At 39.8% G+C, this 16,916-nt stretch overlaps 1 protein-coding gene across 14 annotated transcripts in view; it reads right to left on the reverse strand.

Annotated features, from left to right (window-relative positions):
• LOC139353985 (tyrosine-protein phosphatase non-receptor type 21-like) overlaps window positions 1-16,916 on the reverse strand; it is a 358,621-nt gene that overhangs the window by 273,418 nt on the left and 68,287 nt on the right. For 10 of the 14 annotated variants that reach the window (XR_011605043.1, XR_011605044.1, XM_070998186.1 and 7 more), the window contains exon 3: window positions 1,016-1,790. The exons of 1 other annotated variant lie outside the window; for it this stretch is intronic. Coding sequence is in view for 11 of the 13 variants with exons in the window: in XM_070998186.1 (XP_070854287.1) it covers window positions 1,016-1,790 (775 nt within the window). In the remaining 2 variants the exon portion in view is untranslated. Of the gene's footprint in view, window positions 1-1,015; window positions 1,791-16,916 lie in introns of those variants that run through there. 3 more of the 14 variants (XM_070998193.1, XM_070998194.1, XM_070998192.1) reach the window with 2 other exon arrangements.

Genomic DNA, 16,916 nt, shown 5'->3' on the forward strand with positions numbered 1-16,916 from the left:
TATATTGAGAAATAAAAAACAAGGAAGAACGCTATAGTCGAGTACCTCGACTATCAGATACCCGTTACTCAGCTAAATAGAGATATGCAAGTAGCAAAGCGAGATTAAAATGCGCCACCTACCGGCGGTATACAGATTTAAGCGTTATGGGCGTTAGAGTGGGCGTGGCAAATTTTTTTTGGACCAATCGATAGGTTTTGTTTTTTATCTAGCATAAAAATTGTGGGCGTCACAGGTTTTCGCTGTTTGTGGGCGTTAGAGTGGGCGTGCCATATTCGCGTATCTTTGATAGTTTCCGAGATATCCACGTTCATATTAACGATTTTTGGAAGTTTGTGGGCGGTTTATGGGCTTAGGGTGGGCGTGGCAATTTTTTTTTGGCTCAATCGATAGGTATTGATGAGAACATTACATTTCAGTTAAAATTTTTATTCTAGCATCAAAACTGTAGGAGCCACAGTTTTGGGCGGTTTGTGGGCGTTAGAGTGGGCGTGGCACTCTACTGAAACAAACTTGCGCTGCGTAAGAAGCTCAGGAATCTGCACGCCAAATCTCAATAGCCTAGCTCCCATAGTTTCCGAGATCTCAGCGTTCATCCGGACAGACGGACATGGCTAGATCGACTCGGCTAGTGATCCTGATCAAGAATATATATACTTTATGGGGTCGGAAACGCTTCCTTCTGCCTGTTACATACTTTCCGACGAATCTAGTATACCCTTTTACTCTACGAGTAACGGGTATAATAACACTAAAAAGATAACATTTTGTAATTCTTATTGCTAGGGCCTAGAAATTATCCGATCATTTTTTCGTGGATCTCTTTGCCTTTGCTTTCTCTCTGACGAACGGATTAACCTTAAATCTCTTAGAAAGAGAGACTTGTATTTTTACGTCGTAGCAGACAATTTAAACTACGGAAATATTTCTTTTATTTGTCTATTTTTGCTTGGTCCTTAGACAGACATTTACTGTACAGGTAAAGCAAGACTTTGGTTAATTATGACCAGCTTACCAGCTTGTCCTTGGAATATCTCCCGGATATGGGCTGCGACTTGTTGACTCCCGTGGACCAACGATGTGGAAGGTTAAGATCATCTTGGACCATCTTCAGTTTAGCTGCCAGCTTGGCGTGCTGACCTACCGTTGTAGCCTTTTCCCTGCCCAGCGTAGCTGACTTCTGTTTGTCGGATGTTTTGCTACGTGACAAAAAGTTCCATCGCTTCTTGCGTTTTGAGTCCTTGCTGGCCACAGACGAAGACGTGGTGTCCAGCGTCGAGTTCACCATAGAGGAGGTGCCACCAAACGTGTGTACAGAAAGATTCATGTTACTAAGTTGCTGTTGCAATGATTCATCTGCAGGTGTGACCACATCGACCGTCGTCGATTTGTTCAGAGGTGGGGGTGTCATTCCCATATCAGGCCCCGCACTGGCTGCTCTAGTTGAGAGCTTAGGAGCTTGCGCCTCCCCGAATAGCAGCTCCGTGCTTACAGTCCGGTTCGCCTTGTACGTTTTTATGTTCCCATCTTCAGCTTGGGAATTTATAGCAACAGTAAGGTTGTTGGTGATGCTTTTCGGAAAAGCCAAAACAGGAAAAATATTAGAAGCGGACTGTATTGGCAACGCCTTCTGAGGTAGGGGTACATTTTCGTAGATGGGCTCAATGGACCCGGTTATCAAGCTCCTCTCAAGGGGGGCGGGGGTAGAAGAAACAAATGGCGGTGGTAACGGACTGCTGGCTGGCGGTGGTACAGGACTGCGATATCCACTCGGCGGAAGGGAAGGTGCACTGAAAGAACGGTAGAATGATGAATAAAGTTTGCAACCAACCATATTTTTTACTTGCCGCAAAAAAATCTTTAGATAAAACTCGCATGGGGGAACGTAATCTTAAAAGTATTTTGAGGAATATTGCATAAAAAACTTATGGTTAAAATGGTGTTTAATTAATCATAACCGTTAAAATCTAAATCCGGCTGGTACGATTCTCAGCATTTAAATAAACATTGATTAATAAAATAAATATTAATTTACACTTACAAAATGGGATTGAACTTGCATTTTTGCCGAAGATCTTACGAAAAAACAAGAAAGAACGCTATAGTCGAGTACCAGTTAAAATTTTTATTCTAGCATCAAAACTGTAGGAGCCACAGTTTTGGGCGGTTTGTGGGCGTTAGAGTGGGCGTGGCACTCTGCTGAAACAAACTTGCGATGCGTAAGAAGCTCAGGAATCTGCACGCCAAATCTCAACAGCCTAGCTCTTATATTTTCCGAGATCTCAGCGTTCATCCGGACAGACAGACGGGCATGGCTAGATCGACTCGCCTAGTGATCCTGGTCAAGAATATATATACTTTATGGGGTCGGAAACGCTTCCTTCTGCCTGTTACATACCTTCCGACGAATCTAGTATACCCTTTTACTCTACGAGTAACGGGTATACCACACATAACATTATGGAGTATAAACAAGATAGGAAGTTAACTTCTTGTAGTTATAATTATTAAATTTAATTCGAAATTCTTAAGAATACAAAAAAAATATTTCCAATAGTATAAGATAATTTGTCATAAACACCAAAGCTATAATTTGTTTCATATTATTTTCCCAACAATTTTCCAATCGTTTCGATGGCACCTATATGATATAGTCGTCCGATTTTGATAAAATTAAATTCGAAATTCAGAACTAATTAAAAAATGTTATTTCCAAGCTTAGGAGGTTACATGAAAAAGAACACCAAAGATATAATTTTTTAAAATTTTTTTTCCGATCTATAGGAGCTATAAGATATAGTTGTCCGATCCGGCTGGTCCGATTTATATACTACCTATAAGAAAGAAGACTTTTGGGAAAGTTTCAGCCCGATAGCTTTAAAACTGAGAGACTAGTTTGCGTAGAAACGGACGGACAGACGTAGATGGCTAAATCGACTCGTCTAGTCATGCTGATCAAGAATATATATACTTTATGGGGTCGGAAACGTCTCCTTCACTGCTCCTACAATCGACCCACAATAAATCGCTAGCTTTTTTGGTCAAACCTGGTCAGAAGAAGCCGGCGATCACAACTTCTCTGCAACTTTCCGCCTCAACAAAGAACTCCTTAATCCTACTCCAAACTGCATCCCTACCAAAACGGCAATAGAAATAGAAAAGGACCTAACTTTCATAGAATTCTCCTCAGTACTTAGCACACTGAAAGGTAGAACTCCAGGTCACGACCGCACATCTTACTGCATGACTAAAAACTTGTTCACAACTTTTTAACACAGAATTATTACCCTCTACAGTGAAATACTCTCTTCACATATCCCACAATAATTTAAACTCAGCCTGGTCCTACCCATCTTGAAACAACAAAAAACCTTAAACTTACATAAAGTCTTACAGACCCATAACTCTGAAATCATGCCTAGCCAAAATCCTCGACAAAGTAATTGCAAAAAGGTTGTGGTGGTTCGTTCCAAACAACGACCTCATTCACAACATCCAATTCGGCTTTAAAAGAAGCAAATCTGTACTAGACAGTCTACTTTATGTAGAGCACATAGCATCTAGATCCATTGCCCTCAAAAAACACCTAACAATTATTTCACTCGATTTCACTAAGGGTTTCGATAAAAATGGCATATACACAGTCATACAACAACTACACGTTTGGAAAATAGGGGCTCGTATAATCAACTATGTCAAAAACCTCATGACAAATAGGAAAATAATAGTCAAAACCGACACCTATCTCTCCAATACCTTCCCCCTTAACAATGTGATCCCGCAAGGCTCACCAATCTCTGTCATTTAATCCTCATAGCATACAACTCCCTTACCAACATCATCTCTATCCCCAGAGAAATTATGTTCTGCGCTTACGCAGACGACTTTCATCTCCTATAGAACACAACAAACGAAAAAACCCCACAACGAACTTAACAGACACCTTTAACCAAATCGACGAGTGGTGCACTCACTCAGGCTCAGTCCTTTCCAAAGACAAATGCCAGATACTTTATATCTGACGGAAACACAACTGCAACGCTAAGATACTAACAGGAGACACCATTATACCTGCCACTGACACCCTCAAAATACTAGGACTCACAATCAACAACAGATACAAATGGAACTCAAACATATCCAAGTGAAAAACCGATCTGTCCAAGCCATTAGGCACACCAACACCGCTTCTCTCATCTAATTCATAAAATCAATTATTATTCCTAGACTACTGCCTTCCAATCTATGGAAACGCACCCAAATCACAAATATACAAAATGAAAACTTCCCTTAACTCAGCAATAAGAGTAGGTCTTGAAGCATTCCAAACCACGCCAATAAACAACCTTCTAATAGAAGCCAACATATGTCCCATTGAACACAAGCGAAACTTCTTAACTGGAAAACTAGCCAAAAACCTTTTAAAATCCACAGAGACACCCTTAAAAATCTTACTAAATTGATTAATAAACACCATAGATACTCCAGCACAAAAAACCGCGTAATACATTCATCCAAAATCAAATTATTTCCTTACCTCCCAATCAAAAAAAATAAATGCAAAACATTTAACATGCATAGAATTATTAAAGTATCCAACACCACCCTATCTAAACACAATAAGAATACAACACCACCAACCATTTTCCATCAACTCTTTCGCACTCTCAAATCCTCGTATCCCAACTTATAACTTGTCTATATCGACGGCTCCAAATCTGGAGGCATAACAACCGAAACAGCTACGACCAAACTGAATCTCCTGCCTTTCTATTCCTCAGTTCTCTCGAAAGTAATTCAGGAAGCCATAAAAATATGCGTAAAGATGCCAGGCAAACATGTTATATGCACAGACTCCCTATCCTCCATCTCCTCGATCACCAACCATAACAACCATTCGCATTGTGCCACCTCAGTCAGAAACCTAGTCACCAAACACTTCCCAAAAATCTCTCTTGTCTGGGTACCTAGCCACATAGGACTCGTAGGTAATGAAAACGCAGACGAGGCAGCCAAACTGGCCTCTAAATTTCAATTTACCCTCACTGCCAACAACAACTCCAACGACATTACCCACTTCTTAAAAAAAGAACAACAAGATAAACAAACTAACATTCTTAGTTCAACATCTAACTGGTATCAACAAATTGCTACATTTTCCACGTCATACTCCCCCCATAAACACTCTCCCTTGAGCAGGAGGCAACAAATAATAATAAACAGACTCAGACTAGGACACACATTCTTAACCAATGCCCACTACCTGTACACTTCTAAAAACAATTTGTGCCCATTGTGTAACAACGCACGCATAAATATCCAACATATAATATGTTCTTGCCCCACCCTCTCTTCACAATGTTGTCAATCCTTCCACAACCTGGATCCCATCCTATCTATAGCTAACCCCACAATCGACAACTTCAACATCATCTATATAATTTAAATAAAATAAAAATAGAATCAAAAATATCTTGAAAGAAAAAATAAAAATAATAAATGTATATTAGAAGTAAGCATAAAAATAAAATATTGTAAATATCTAAATATCTATCTATCTAAATATCTAATACATTTCAGTTAAAATTTTGTATCTAGAATGAAAATTGTGGGCGCAAAAGGTTTGGTCGGTTTGTGGCCGTTAGAGTGGGCGTAGTAGTCCTTTTTTGGGTCAATCGATATGTATTGACGAGAACAATATATTTCAGCTAAAATTTTGTATCTAGCATAAAAGTTGTGGGCGCCACAGGTTTGGGCGGTTTGTGGGCGTTAGAGTGGGTGTGGCATCTTCGCGTAACAAACTTGCACTGCGCTTAAGGCTACGGAATCTAAATCTGAAATCCCAATTCTCTATCTTCTATAGTTTCTGAGATATCCGCGTTCATAATAACGATTTTTTGAAGTTTGTGGGCGGTTTATGGGCGTTAATGCGGGCGTGGCAAAACTTTTTTTTTTGGGTCAATCGATAGGTATTGATGAGAACAATACATTTCAGTTAACACTTTTATTCTAGCATCAAAACTGTAGGAGCCACAGTTTTGCGCGGTTTGTGGGCGTTAAACAAACTTGCGCTGCGCAGGAATCTGCATGCCAAATCTCAATAGCCTAGCTCTTCTAGTTTCCGAGATCTCAGCGTTCATACGGACAGACGGATAGACGGACATGGCTAGATCGACTCTGCTAGTGATCCTGATCCAGAATATATATACTTTATGGGGTCGGAAACGCTTCCTTCTGCCTGTTTCATACTTTCCGACGAATCTAGCATACCTTTTTACTCTACGAGTAACGGGTATAAATATTACGGTACATCCAGTGCAAGTGCAAGCAAAGCCAGCGCGCAAGTGAACCTATGTTCACCAAACATTTCCCAAAAATCTCTCTTGTCTGGGTACCTAGCCGATCGAGGTCGACTAGACCCTTCTAAAAATATAGAATTACTAAAAACCCAGGCCCCAAGAATGTCATTATTAGCAGAGCAGATCCAAACTCAAACCTTGGAAACATCTCCCCATTCCTAATCAAAAAACAAATTGATTTCGCCTGCGGTGGTGAAGTTGACTAGTGCAAAAAACTTAGAAATGGCACACTATTGCACACACAGACTAATGCAACTATAAGCTTTCGCACCCAACATTAACGTTGTCGTAAGTCTCCGCAATGCTCTGAACTATACGAAGGGGGTAGTTTACTCTAATGAAACTAGATAAATCGACGAAAATATTATACTTAAAGAGCTTAAAGAGCAAATATCCCACGTAAAAAAGTTTCTTAAGAAAGTAAACGGAAATCTAATAGACAAGCCTTATTATTCTGACATCTATTGGGTGGGCAAGAAAGTCATGTCGTTTTTTTTAGTAATCGTTTTTAATCTAATTTATTTACGACTAATCGAGCACCAGGGTCACACTTTTTAGTATCGTTTTAAAGCTTATTGTCTTAGGTACTATCGACGAAAATTTGGTAATTATTCGATAACATTTGTGGAAGCTATAGCAAATTAAACATGGAGGACCAAAGTGAGCATTTTCGGCATATTTTGCTTTTTTACTTCCGAAAAGGAAAAAAAGCGGTCGAAGCTCGCGAAAAATTGTGCGAAGTGTATGGTAAAGATGCCATGAGTGATCGCCAATGTCAGCGCTGGTTTGCCAAATTCAGGCTTGGAGATTTTGGAGTTAAAGACGCCCCACGTTCTGGTCGACCATCGGCCGTTTTTGACGAACAAATTCAGGCTTTGCTGGATGAAAACCGGCGCTATTCAACGCGGGAGATGTCAGAGAAGCTCAGTGTGTCGCATACAACGGTTGAAAACCATTTGAAGAAACTTGGCTACGTAAGCAAGCTCGATGTTTGGGTTCCGCATAACTTAAAGGAAATTCACCTAACTAAGCGTATCAACATCTGCTATGCTCTGGTGCAACGGATTAAAAACGATCCTTTTTTGAAGCGGATCATTACTGGCGACGAAAAGTGGGTTGTTTACAATAATGTCCAACGAAAAAGATCATGGAGCAAGAAAGATGAGCCAGCCCAAGCCACATCAAAGGCCGATATCCATCAGAGGAAAGTTATGCTGTCTGTTTGGTGGAATTGGAAGGGTGTAGTGCACTTTGAGCTGCTGGGACGGAATGAAACCATCAATTCAGATGTGTACTGTCGCCAGCTATCCAATTTGGCGGAAAAAATTAAAGAAAAGGAGCCGGCACTAGCTAATCGCAAGGGTATAGTCTTTCACCATGACAACGCTAGGCCCCACACATCTTTGGTCACTCGGCAAAAATTAACGGAGCTGAATTGGGAAGTGCTACCACATCCACCTTATAGTCCGGACTTAGCACCTTCAGATTACCATTTGTTTCGCTCTCTTCAAAACTCTTTGAATGGTAAAAACTTTGATTCAGATGAGGCTGTCGAAAACCACTTGTCTCGATTCTTTGCTGGAAAAGACCAAAAGTTCTTCGAGCGCGGAATTATGCAGCTGCCCGAGAGATGGTCATTAGTGGTCGAACAAAACGGCCAATACATAATTGATTAATTATAAGTCCTGATATAAATAAATCATCTTTGAAAATATTGAAAAAAAACGACATGACTTTCTTGCCAACCCAATAGTACTAACTTACTCCCTGAACATATTATGATCGGCTACCAAAGAACCGCAGTGCGAGAATAAATCCCTTTACCAACCAGATGCAACAACTGCTTTGAATATGGACACGTTCAAAAAATATGTAAAACAAATAAAATTTGCTACAACTGCGGAGATAGCTATCGCCGCGGCCCTCATAATAATGAAAAATGCACAAGGCCTCCAAAATGCACTTACTGTAACGAAGACAAATCCCAGGACCCACACAACTCTGTCAATAGAAGATGCCGTATATTTAAAATCCAACAAGAACTCATTGCCATTATAACTAAAAACAAGGAAGAACGCTATAGTCGAGTACCTCGACTATCAGATACCCGTTACTCAGCTAAATGGAGATATGCAAGCAGCAAGGCGAGATCAAAATGCGCCACCTACCGGAGGTATACAGATTTAAGCGTTATGGGCGTTAGAGTGGGCGTGGCAATTTTTTTTGGATCAATCGATAGGTATTGACGAGACCAATACATTACAGTTAAAATTTTTTATCTAGCATAAAAATTGTGGGCGTCACAGGTTTTCGCGGTTTGTAGGCGTTAAAGTGGGCGTGGCTAACTTTTTTTTGGGTCAATCGATAGCTATTGATGAGAACAATACATTTCAGTTAAAATTTTTATTCTAGCATCAAAACTGTAGGAGCCACAGTTTTGGGCGGTTTGTGAGCGTTAGAGTGGGCGTGGCACTCTACTGAAATAAACTTGCGCTGCGCAGGAATCTCTGCGTGCCTAATCCCAGTATTGTAACTCTCATAGTTTCCGAGATCTCAGCGTTCATACGGACAGACGGACAGACGGACATGGCCAGATCGACTCGGCTAGTGATCCTGATCAAGAATATATATACTTTATGGGGTCGGAAACGCTTCCTTCTGCCTGTTACATACTTTCCGACGAATCTAGTATACCCTTTTACTCTACGAGTAACAGCCCTCTTAATCCTTAAGTCAAGTGACACAAACACCACCCCGCTTACCTACTCAACACAGTCACCAAAAACACAACTCATACTCATAGCATCGCTACACTTCAACAAAACCCAGGACCTCAACACCTCAAAGGACCCAATTCCACGCAACACGCTTCAACAACCTCCAGAACTCTAACATAAAATGCTGATCTTAATACAACTAATGTCACTAAAACATACTCCTTAAACTTGCCACAAACTTCCAACAAACTACTTCAAAGCGCATGCTCGCATCGCTCAAAGCTGAAAACAAAAAGTCTAACAAACAAAAACCAAAACAAACGCAAACAAGCCTGGAGACGCCTTAAGCGACTCTTGCGACATGGAAACCAACGTAAGTACCTAACTCTTAATTAGTTTAATACTATAAATATATCAATGCAATATTAAATACCTAGAATTACAAATACTTATTAAGAAATTTAACCCACAGATAATTGCCTTACAAGAAACCCGCAAATCCAATACAATGTTCATGCCCATACCCATAACCTTCTCTATTTACTGCAGCCACAATACAAACGCTCCATTTCTCACACACAGCACCAACTGAACTCTGACCTTGAAACAATAGGCATTAAGATAAATTCCAAAACTAAACTTACACTAATATCCACCTACATCTCTCCCAACAAACAATATCGAATAAACAAACTTCAAAACGTACTCACCCGAACAGATCTTCCAACAATCGTCCTAGGCGATTTCAACAGTTGGCACCCTTACTGGGGATCCCACATAGCAAACTCTAGAGGTAACATTGTGGCAAAATTCATAGACCGCTCTGATTATATTCTCCACAATGACATGTCTCCTACCCACTACTCCACTCACAAGACTTTCACACACAAAGACCTCTTTTTCGCAGCTGCCGACATAGCCCCAGAAATGACATGGAAAGTGATTGACGACATTTATGGTAGCGATCTCTTCCCCATATTGATTTCTATGTTCTCAAACACCTCATCCCATTCATATTTAGCCAAACCAACATTTAACCTCAAGAAAGCAGACTTTTTACTTTTCTGCAACATAATTACGTATCTCAGTTCCCTAGCACAAACCTGCAACAGCAATGTAAACAAAGAAGCCTCTCTCAATAAAAAGACTCTCATCCAATCTGCCAATACATCTATCCATCAAAATACAATTTTTTGCCTTAAATCGCACCGTTCTCTGGTGGAACCACGAACTTACAATCCTAAAAAACACTAAATGGAAATTACTTAAAAGCAACATTGTAGTAGAACATATATTGACATGGCATATGATGTAATATTTTAGTATGACACCCACTGTACTATAGAATAAGCGGGAATAAGCACCTAGTTTAAGTTAACTGTAAACGTTATATTGTCATCCCTTTCTTCCGAGTTCAAGGAAAAAAGTTGTGAAGTTACGAAATAAAGAGTTTAAACCAAAGCTATCGCCAGAGTACTTTTATTGCCTATTACAATATCAGAAGTGGTTCTTACTCAAAATGCCTGACATAAATCTAAATCAATTCACGGTCGTTCAGTTAAAAAACTGGTTAAACCTCAGGCTCGAAAGCAGAGTTGATGGCGCGTCTGCAGACCCTATCATCAGAGGCACGTGGTGATCCACCAAATGGAGCTTCATTTAACAGCCAGCAGCCGCCAGAAACCGAATTAGGGGAGCCGCATCATTGCCGCTGCAACAACATTTGGAAGACTCTGGTACGATGACGTCACAGGCAGTGGACGGTGTAAGCACGGAGGACGTTTCTCTGGTAGATGTCGAAATGGTGAAGCTACAGAAACTTCTGGACGAAATCGACGCGAACAAGGCCATATTGCAACTGCTTCAGGCGAAGATCGCTGATATCACCAGGGACAAGCCAAATCATGCTTAGCAAATCTATGACGTCAAACTTCTGGGAACATTAACAGTTTCGCTTGCATCGACGCTGTTAACGCTAACAGCCCCAGGGTTAACAGCGCCAGGGATAACTTCGATATCGATGATTCTAGTGTTGGAAAGCACGCCACAGGCAGTGCTGATCAATGCCAGTTTACAAATGTATACAAATGGTTAGAATCTCCAGCAACAACACTCGCACTGGCAAAGGAAGTAACAATGGACTACTAACTGGGTCACACAACTGCAAAACATTGCGCGGGTGTACAACTTGGACTCGTTTGGTGTGCGTATGCTCCTTGTTGCCAAACTAAAGGGAAAGGCCCAAATTTGGCTGCACGCAAACGCAACACGCATTTTGGAACCAACCGACCGCCTTTGTGAGCAGCTGATCCTAGCATTTGTAACTAAGATGTCAAAGGGGGAGCTGGAGAACGCGTTCCAAAGTCGTCACTGGCGTTCAGGAGAAAGGTTCGCTTCTTATTTCGAGGAGAAAATTATGCTGACCAAGGATATAAACATCGACAAGGAGGAGCTCATCGAAAACATCATCGAAGGAATTCCAGGACCAGGGCTACGCGACCAAGCTCGCATACAATGTTTCGCCGAACCTATGCAGATTTTAAAAGCCTTCTCTGGAGTCCGTCTACCTGAACGAAAACAGGAAACCAATTCTTCGCAGCACTCTTCCGGGAAGATTGCAGACACAAAGGACTTCCGTTGCGCCAATTGCAACTCAAAGGGTCACTACGCCAAGGACTGCCTTAAACCGAAACGAGAGCCAGGATCGTGCTACGCATGTGGCAAATTTGGACACTTTGTGGGACTGTGCTCTGAGCGTAAAAGCGCAAATGCAATTAAATACGTAAGATACATACAACATTTTTTTACAACAGTCCTAAAACTCCATTAATTGCAGCATGCCTCATAGACACTGGCAGCCCAATATCATTCGCCAAAACAGGTGTTATATCCTCTAAAATTAAGATGGAGTTCGTCTCTGAAAACTACTTCGGGCTGAGTAAAAGCCAACTAAAAATCTATGGAAGAATACTTTGTTACGTAATAAAATAACGATTAAAATGTCATTTTTACTTTTATATTGTGACCAATGAGTCTATGAGCCATGAGGTTGTTCTTGGGAGGAATTTTGTGGATGCTTGCAACTTAGAATTAGATTTAAGCACCTTAAAAATTATCACGATTGAGCCTACGAATGCCGATTGTAATGAAAGTGTATGCAATGCCTGGGAATTCAAATTAACGCATAATTTAGATGCTAGCAAGGAACCGGAAAGTGCTATCGAAATTCTGAAGGAGACAGTTAGTGATAAAGTTAATGAAATTATTATGGATACAGTTAGTGATATTATTGTGGATGAAGTTAGCAAAATAGCGATACAGTTAGAGAAACAGTTAGTGACACGGTTAGCGATACAGTTAAAAAAACAGTTAGTGATACAGTTATAGAAACAGTTAGTGATACAATTACAGAAACAGTTAGTGGTACAGTTAGAGAAACAGTTAGTGACACAGTTAGTGATACAGTTAGCGAACCAATTAGTGATAAAGTTAGAGAAACAGTAAAATATACAGTTAGACAAACAATTAGTAATACATTTAGTAATTCAATTAATGATTCATTTAGCGAAGCAGTTGATAATACAGTTATACAAAAAAATGGTGGTACAGGTACTGATACAGTTAGTTTTAAAGATTGTGGAGCAATAAGTGTTTCGATCGGGGATAAAGACAACCCTATAGTTAGTAAGGCAACCTGTCCGACTGCCATCGACGAAGTTAGTGAGGGCAATGTAGTTAATAACAAAAAAGAAAGCAACATGTCTAAAACGATTCGTGAAATGCTTAGCATAAACTATATGGATGATGAAGACACTGATTACATATGCGGTACAATTGATAATCAAGATCTTTTACCTCAATTAAAAGAGATAATTGAACACAATTACATTAGGGTATAGAAACCAAAGGAACCGGTTATTAAAAGTGAGATAAAACTTAATTTAGAAAACTCGAAACCGTTTAGTTGTGCTCCACGGCGGCTTGCCTATGCGGAAAAAGAAAAACTGCAAAAACTTTTGGACGATTATTTAGAAAACGCGATCATTCAGCCAAGCCAGTCTGAAAATGCTTCCCCTATAGTTTTAGTGAAGAAAAAACCGGGGACATACGACTTTGCATAGATTTAAAAAAAAATTAACAAGGTTTTAATTAAAGACAATTACCCTATACCGCTTATCAATGACCTGTTAGACAAGTTAGCAAATAAATATGTATTTTCAAACTTGATCTAAAAAACGGTTACTTTCACGTTTTTGTCAATAAAGAATCAATTATGTATACTTCTTTTGTAACACCGTTAGGCCAATTTGAATTCCTTAGAATGGCAATGGGTCTGAAAACAGCTTCAGCAGTTTTTCAAAGGTTTATAAATAAAATCTTCGATGACCTTGTTAAAAAGAATCAAGTAATTGTGTTCATGGACGACATTATGATCGTCAGCAAAGTTGTTAATGAACATTTTCAGATTTTAAAGGAGGTGTTTCTCAGATTAGCTAAGAATAAGTTGGAACTACGTATGGATAAATGTGAGTTCCTACAACAAAGTATTAAATATTTGGGTTTCATTATAAACGGCGAGGGCATCAGAGCTGATGATAAAGGAATAGAGGCAATTCAAAATTTTCCGATCCCGGACTAAACGCAACATGTTCAAAGTTTTTTGGGCTTTTGTTTTTATTTCCATATATTCATTAAAGATTTTTCAACACTAGCCAAACCTTTATATGATCTCTTGAGAAATGACGAAAAATTCCATTTTGGAGAAAAGGAAATGGGCTGCTTTATGATGCTTAAAAATAAGTTAGTTGAAGCACCAGTGTTAGCCTTATATAACCACAAAGACGAAGTAGAGCTACATTGCGATGCCAGCTCTCTTGGTTTCGGAGCCGTACTACTCCAAAAGAAAGAAGATGGAAAATTGCACACCATTTTTTATTTTTCCAAACGCACAAGGATTGCTGAATAGAAATACCATAGTTTTTAGCTTGAAACCATGACCAATATTCACGCATCACGTAGATTTATGATATATTTATTTGGTAGACATTTCAATATTATAACTGACTGTAACTCTCTCACGTTAACACTTACTAAAATCGAATTGAATCCGCGTATAGCTAGATGGGCATTAGATCTACAAAAATATGACTACGATCTAATACTTAGGGAAGGAAACAGAATGCAACACGTCTTCGCCCTTAGCAGATGTACAAACATTTTAACAGTAGAAATAAATTCGTTTGAAGACAATCTGGTTATTTGCCAAGCCAAGGACCCAAAAGTTCAGAAGATAAAGAAACAGTTAGAGAAACGTAAGCACAAGTTATTCGAAATGAGAAACGGAATAGTTTATAGAAAGAGTAACGATGACATATTGTTGTTGCCAAGGAGAAGAGTGTGAGCCATATAAATAATTGCCTAAAATGTGTAGCATTTTCCCCCAATACAGGTAAAGAAGGATTTTTACCTTCAATTCCAAAAGGTAGTAAGCCCTTTGAACTTATCCACATTGACCATTATGGTCCAGTCCATTCGGGAAGATCAAAGAAACATATATTTGTCGTCGTTGACGGTTTTACAAAGATAACAAATACCCGAGAAGTTATCATAGCCCTTAAGGATTATATTAGAGCATACAGCAAGCCCAAGTGCATTATTTCAGATAGAGGAAGCTGTTTCACTTCCAAAGAGTTTGACGATTTTATGTTAGAGTTTGATATTAAGCATATGAAAATAGCAACAGGATCACCTCAAGCAAATGGCCAGGTAGAAAGAATAAACAGAAGTCTTGGACCAATGATAGCCAAACTGGTAGAGCCAGAGAAAGGTATATACGGGGACTCAGTAATAGATAAATTAGAGCATGTGCCAAATAACACTCGGCATCGTAGTATTAAACAAAGTTCAAGCAAAATGTTATTCTGTTTAGAGCAAAAAGGAAAAGTAGTAGACGAATTAAAGGAAAAGCTTGAAGAATTAGATAATGCACCACAAGAGAGAGACCTGGAAAACGTTAGAATCAAAGCAGAAAAATGTCAAGAAAAAGCACAAGCATACATAAAATTGCAATATGATAAGAAAGCTAGAAGACCGTCACAGTATAAACAAGGAAGAACGCTATAGTCGAGTACCTCGACTATCAGATACCCGTTACTCAGCTAAATAGAGATATGCAAGTAGCAAAGCGAGATTAAAATGCGCCACCTACCGGCGGTATACAGATTTAAGCGTTATGGGCGTTAGAGTGGGCGTGGCAAATTTTTTAAGACCAATCGATAGGTATTGACGAGACCAATACATTTCAGTTAACATTTTTTATCTAGCATAAAAATTGTGGGCGTCATAGGTTTTCGCGGTTTGTGGGCGTTAGAGTGGGCGTGGCATATTCGCGTAACAAACTTGCGCTGCGTATAAGGCTACGGAATCTAAATCTTAAATCCCAATTCTCTATCTTTGATAGTTTCCGAGATATCCACGTTCATATTTACGATTTTTTGAAGTTTGTGGGCGGTTTATGGGCGATAGGGTGGGCGTGGCAAACTTTTTTTTGGGTCAATCGATAGGTATTGATGAGAACATTACATATGTATTGATGAGAACATTACATTTCAGTAAAAATTTTTATTCTATCATCAAAACTGTAGGAGCCACAGTTTTGGGCGGTTTGTGGGCTTAAGAGTGGGCGTGGCACTCTACTGAAACAAACTTGCGCTTTGTAAGAAGCTCAGGAATCTGCACGCCAAATCTCAATAGCCTAGCTCCCATAGTTTCCGAGATCTCAGCGTTCATCCGGACAGACATACAGACGGACAGACGGACATGGCTAGATCGACTCGGCTAGTGATCCTGATCAAGAATATATATACTTTATGGGGTCGGAAACGCTTCCTTCTGCCTGTTACATACTTTCCGACGAATCTAGTATACCCTTTTACTCTACGAGTAACGGGTATAATAACCAGGAAAAACGCTATAGTCTAGTACCTCGACTATCAGATACCCGTTACTCAGCTAAATAGAGATATGCAAGTAGCAAAGCGAGATTAAAATGCGCCACCTACCGGCGGTATACAGATTTAATCGTTATGGGCGTTAGAGTGGGCGTGGCAAGTTTTTTTTGGACCAATCGATAGGTATTGACGAGAACAATACATTTCAGTTAAAATTTTGTATCTAGCATAAAAATTGTGGGCGTCACAGGTTTTCGCGGTTTGTGGGCGTTAGACCAATCGATAGGTATTGACGAGACCAATACATTTCAGTAAAAATTTGTTATCTAGCATAAAAATTGCGGGCGTCACAGGTTTTCGCGGTTTGTGGGCGTTAGAGTGGGCGTGGCATATTCGCGTAACAAACTTGCGCTCCGTATAAGGCTATGGAATCTAAATCTGAAATCCCAATTCTCTATCTTTGATAGTTTCCGAGATATCCACGTTCATATTTACGATTTTTTGAAGTTTGTGGGCGGTTTATGGGCGTTCGGGTGGGCGTGGCAAACTTTTTTTTGGGTCAATCGATAGGTATTGATGAACACATTACATAGGTATTAATGAGAACATTACATTTCAGTTAAAATTTTTATTCTATCATCAAAACTGTAGGAGCCACAGTTTTGGGCGGTTTGTGGGCGTTAGAGTGGGCGTGGCACTCTACTGAAACAAACTTGCGCTTTGTAAGAAGCTCAGGAATCTGCTCGCCAAATCTCAATAGCCTAGCTTCCATAGTTTCCGAGATCTCAGCGTTCATCCGGACAGACATACAGACGGACAGACGGACATGGCTAGATCAACTCGGCTAGTGATCCTGATCAAGAATATATATACTTTATGGGGTCGGAAAC

Source organism: Drosophila suzukii (genome assembly GCF_043229965.1).
Source record: "Drosophila suzukii chromosome 2 unlocalized genomic scaffold, CBGP_Dsuzu_IsoJpt1.0 scf_2c, whole genome shotgun sequence".
Taxonomy (NCBI): domain Eukaryota; kingdom Metazoa; phylum Arthropoda; class Insecta; order Diptera; family Drosophilidae; genus Drosophila; species Drosophila suzukii.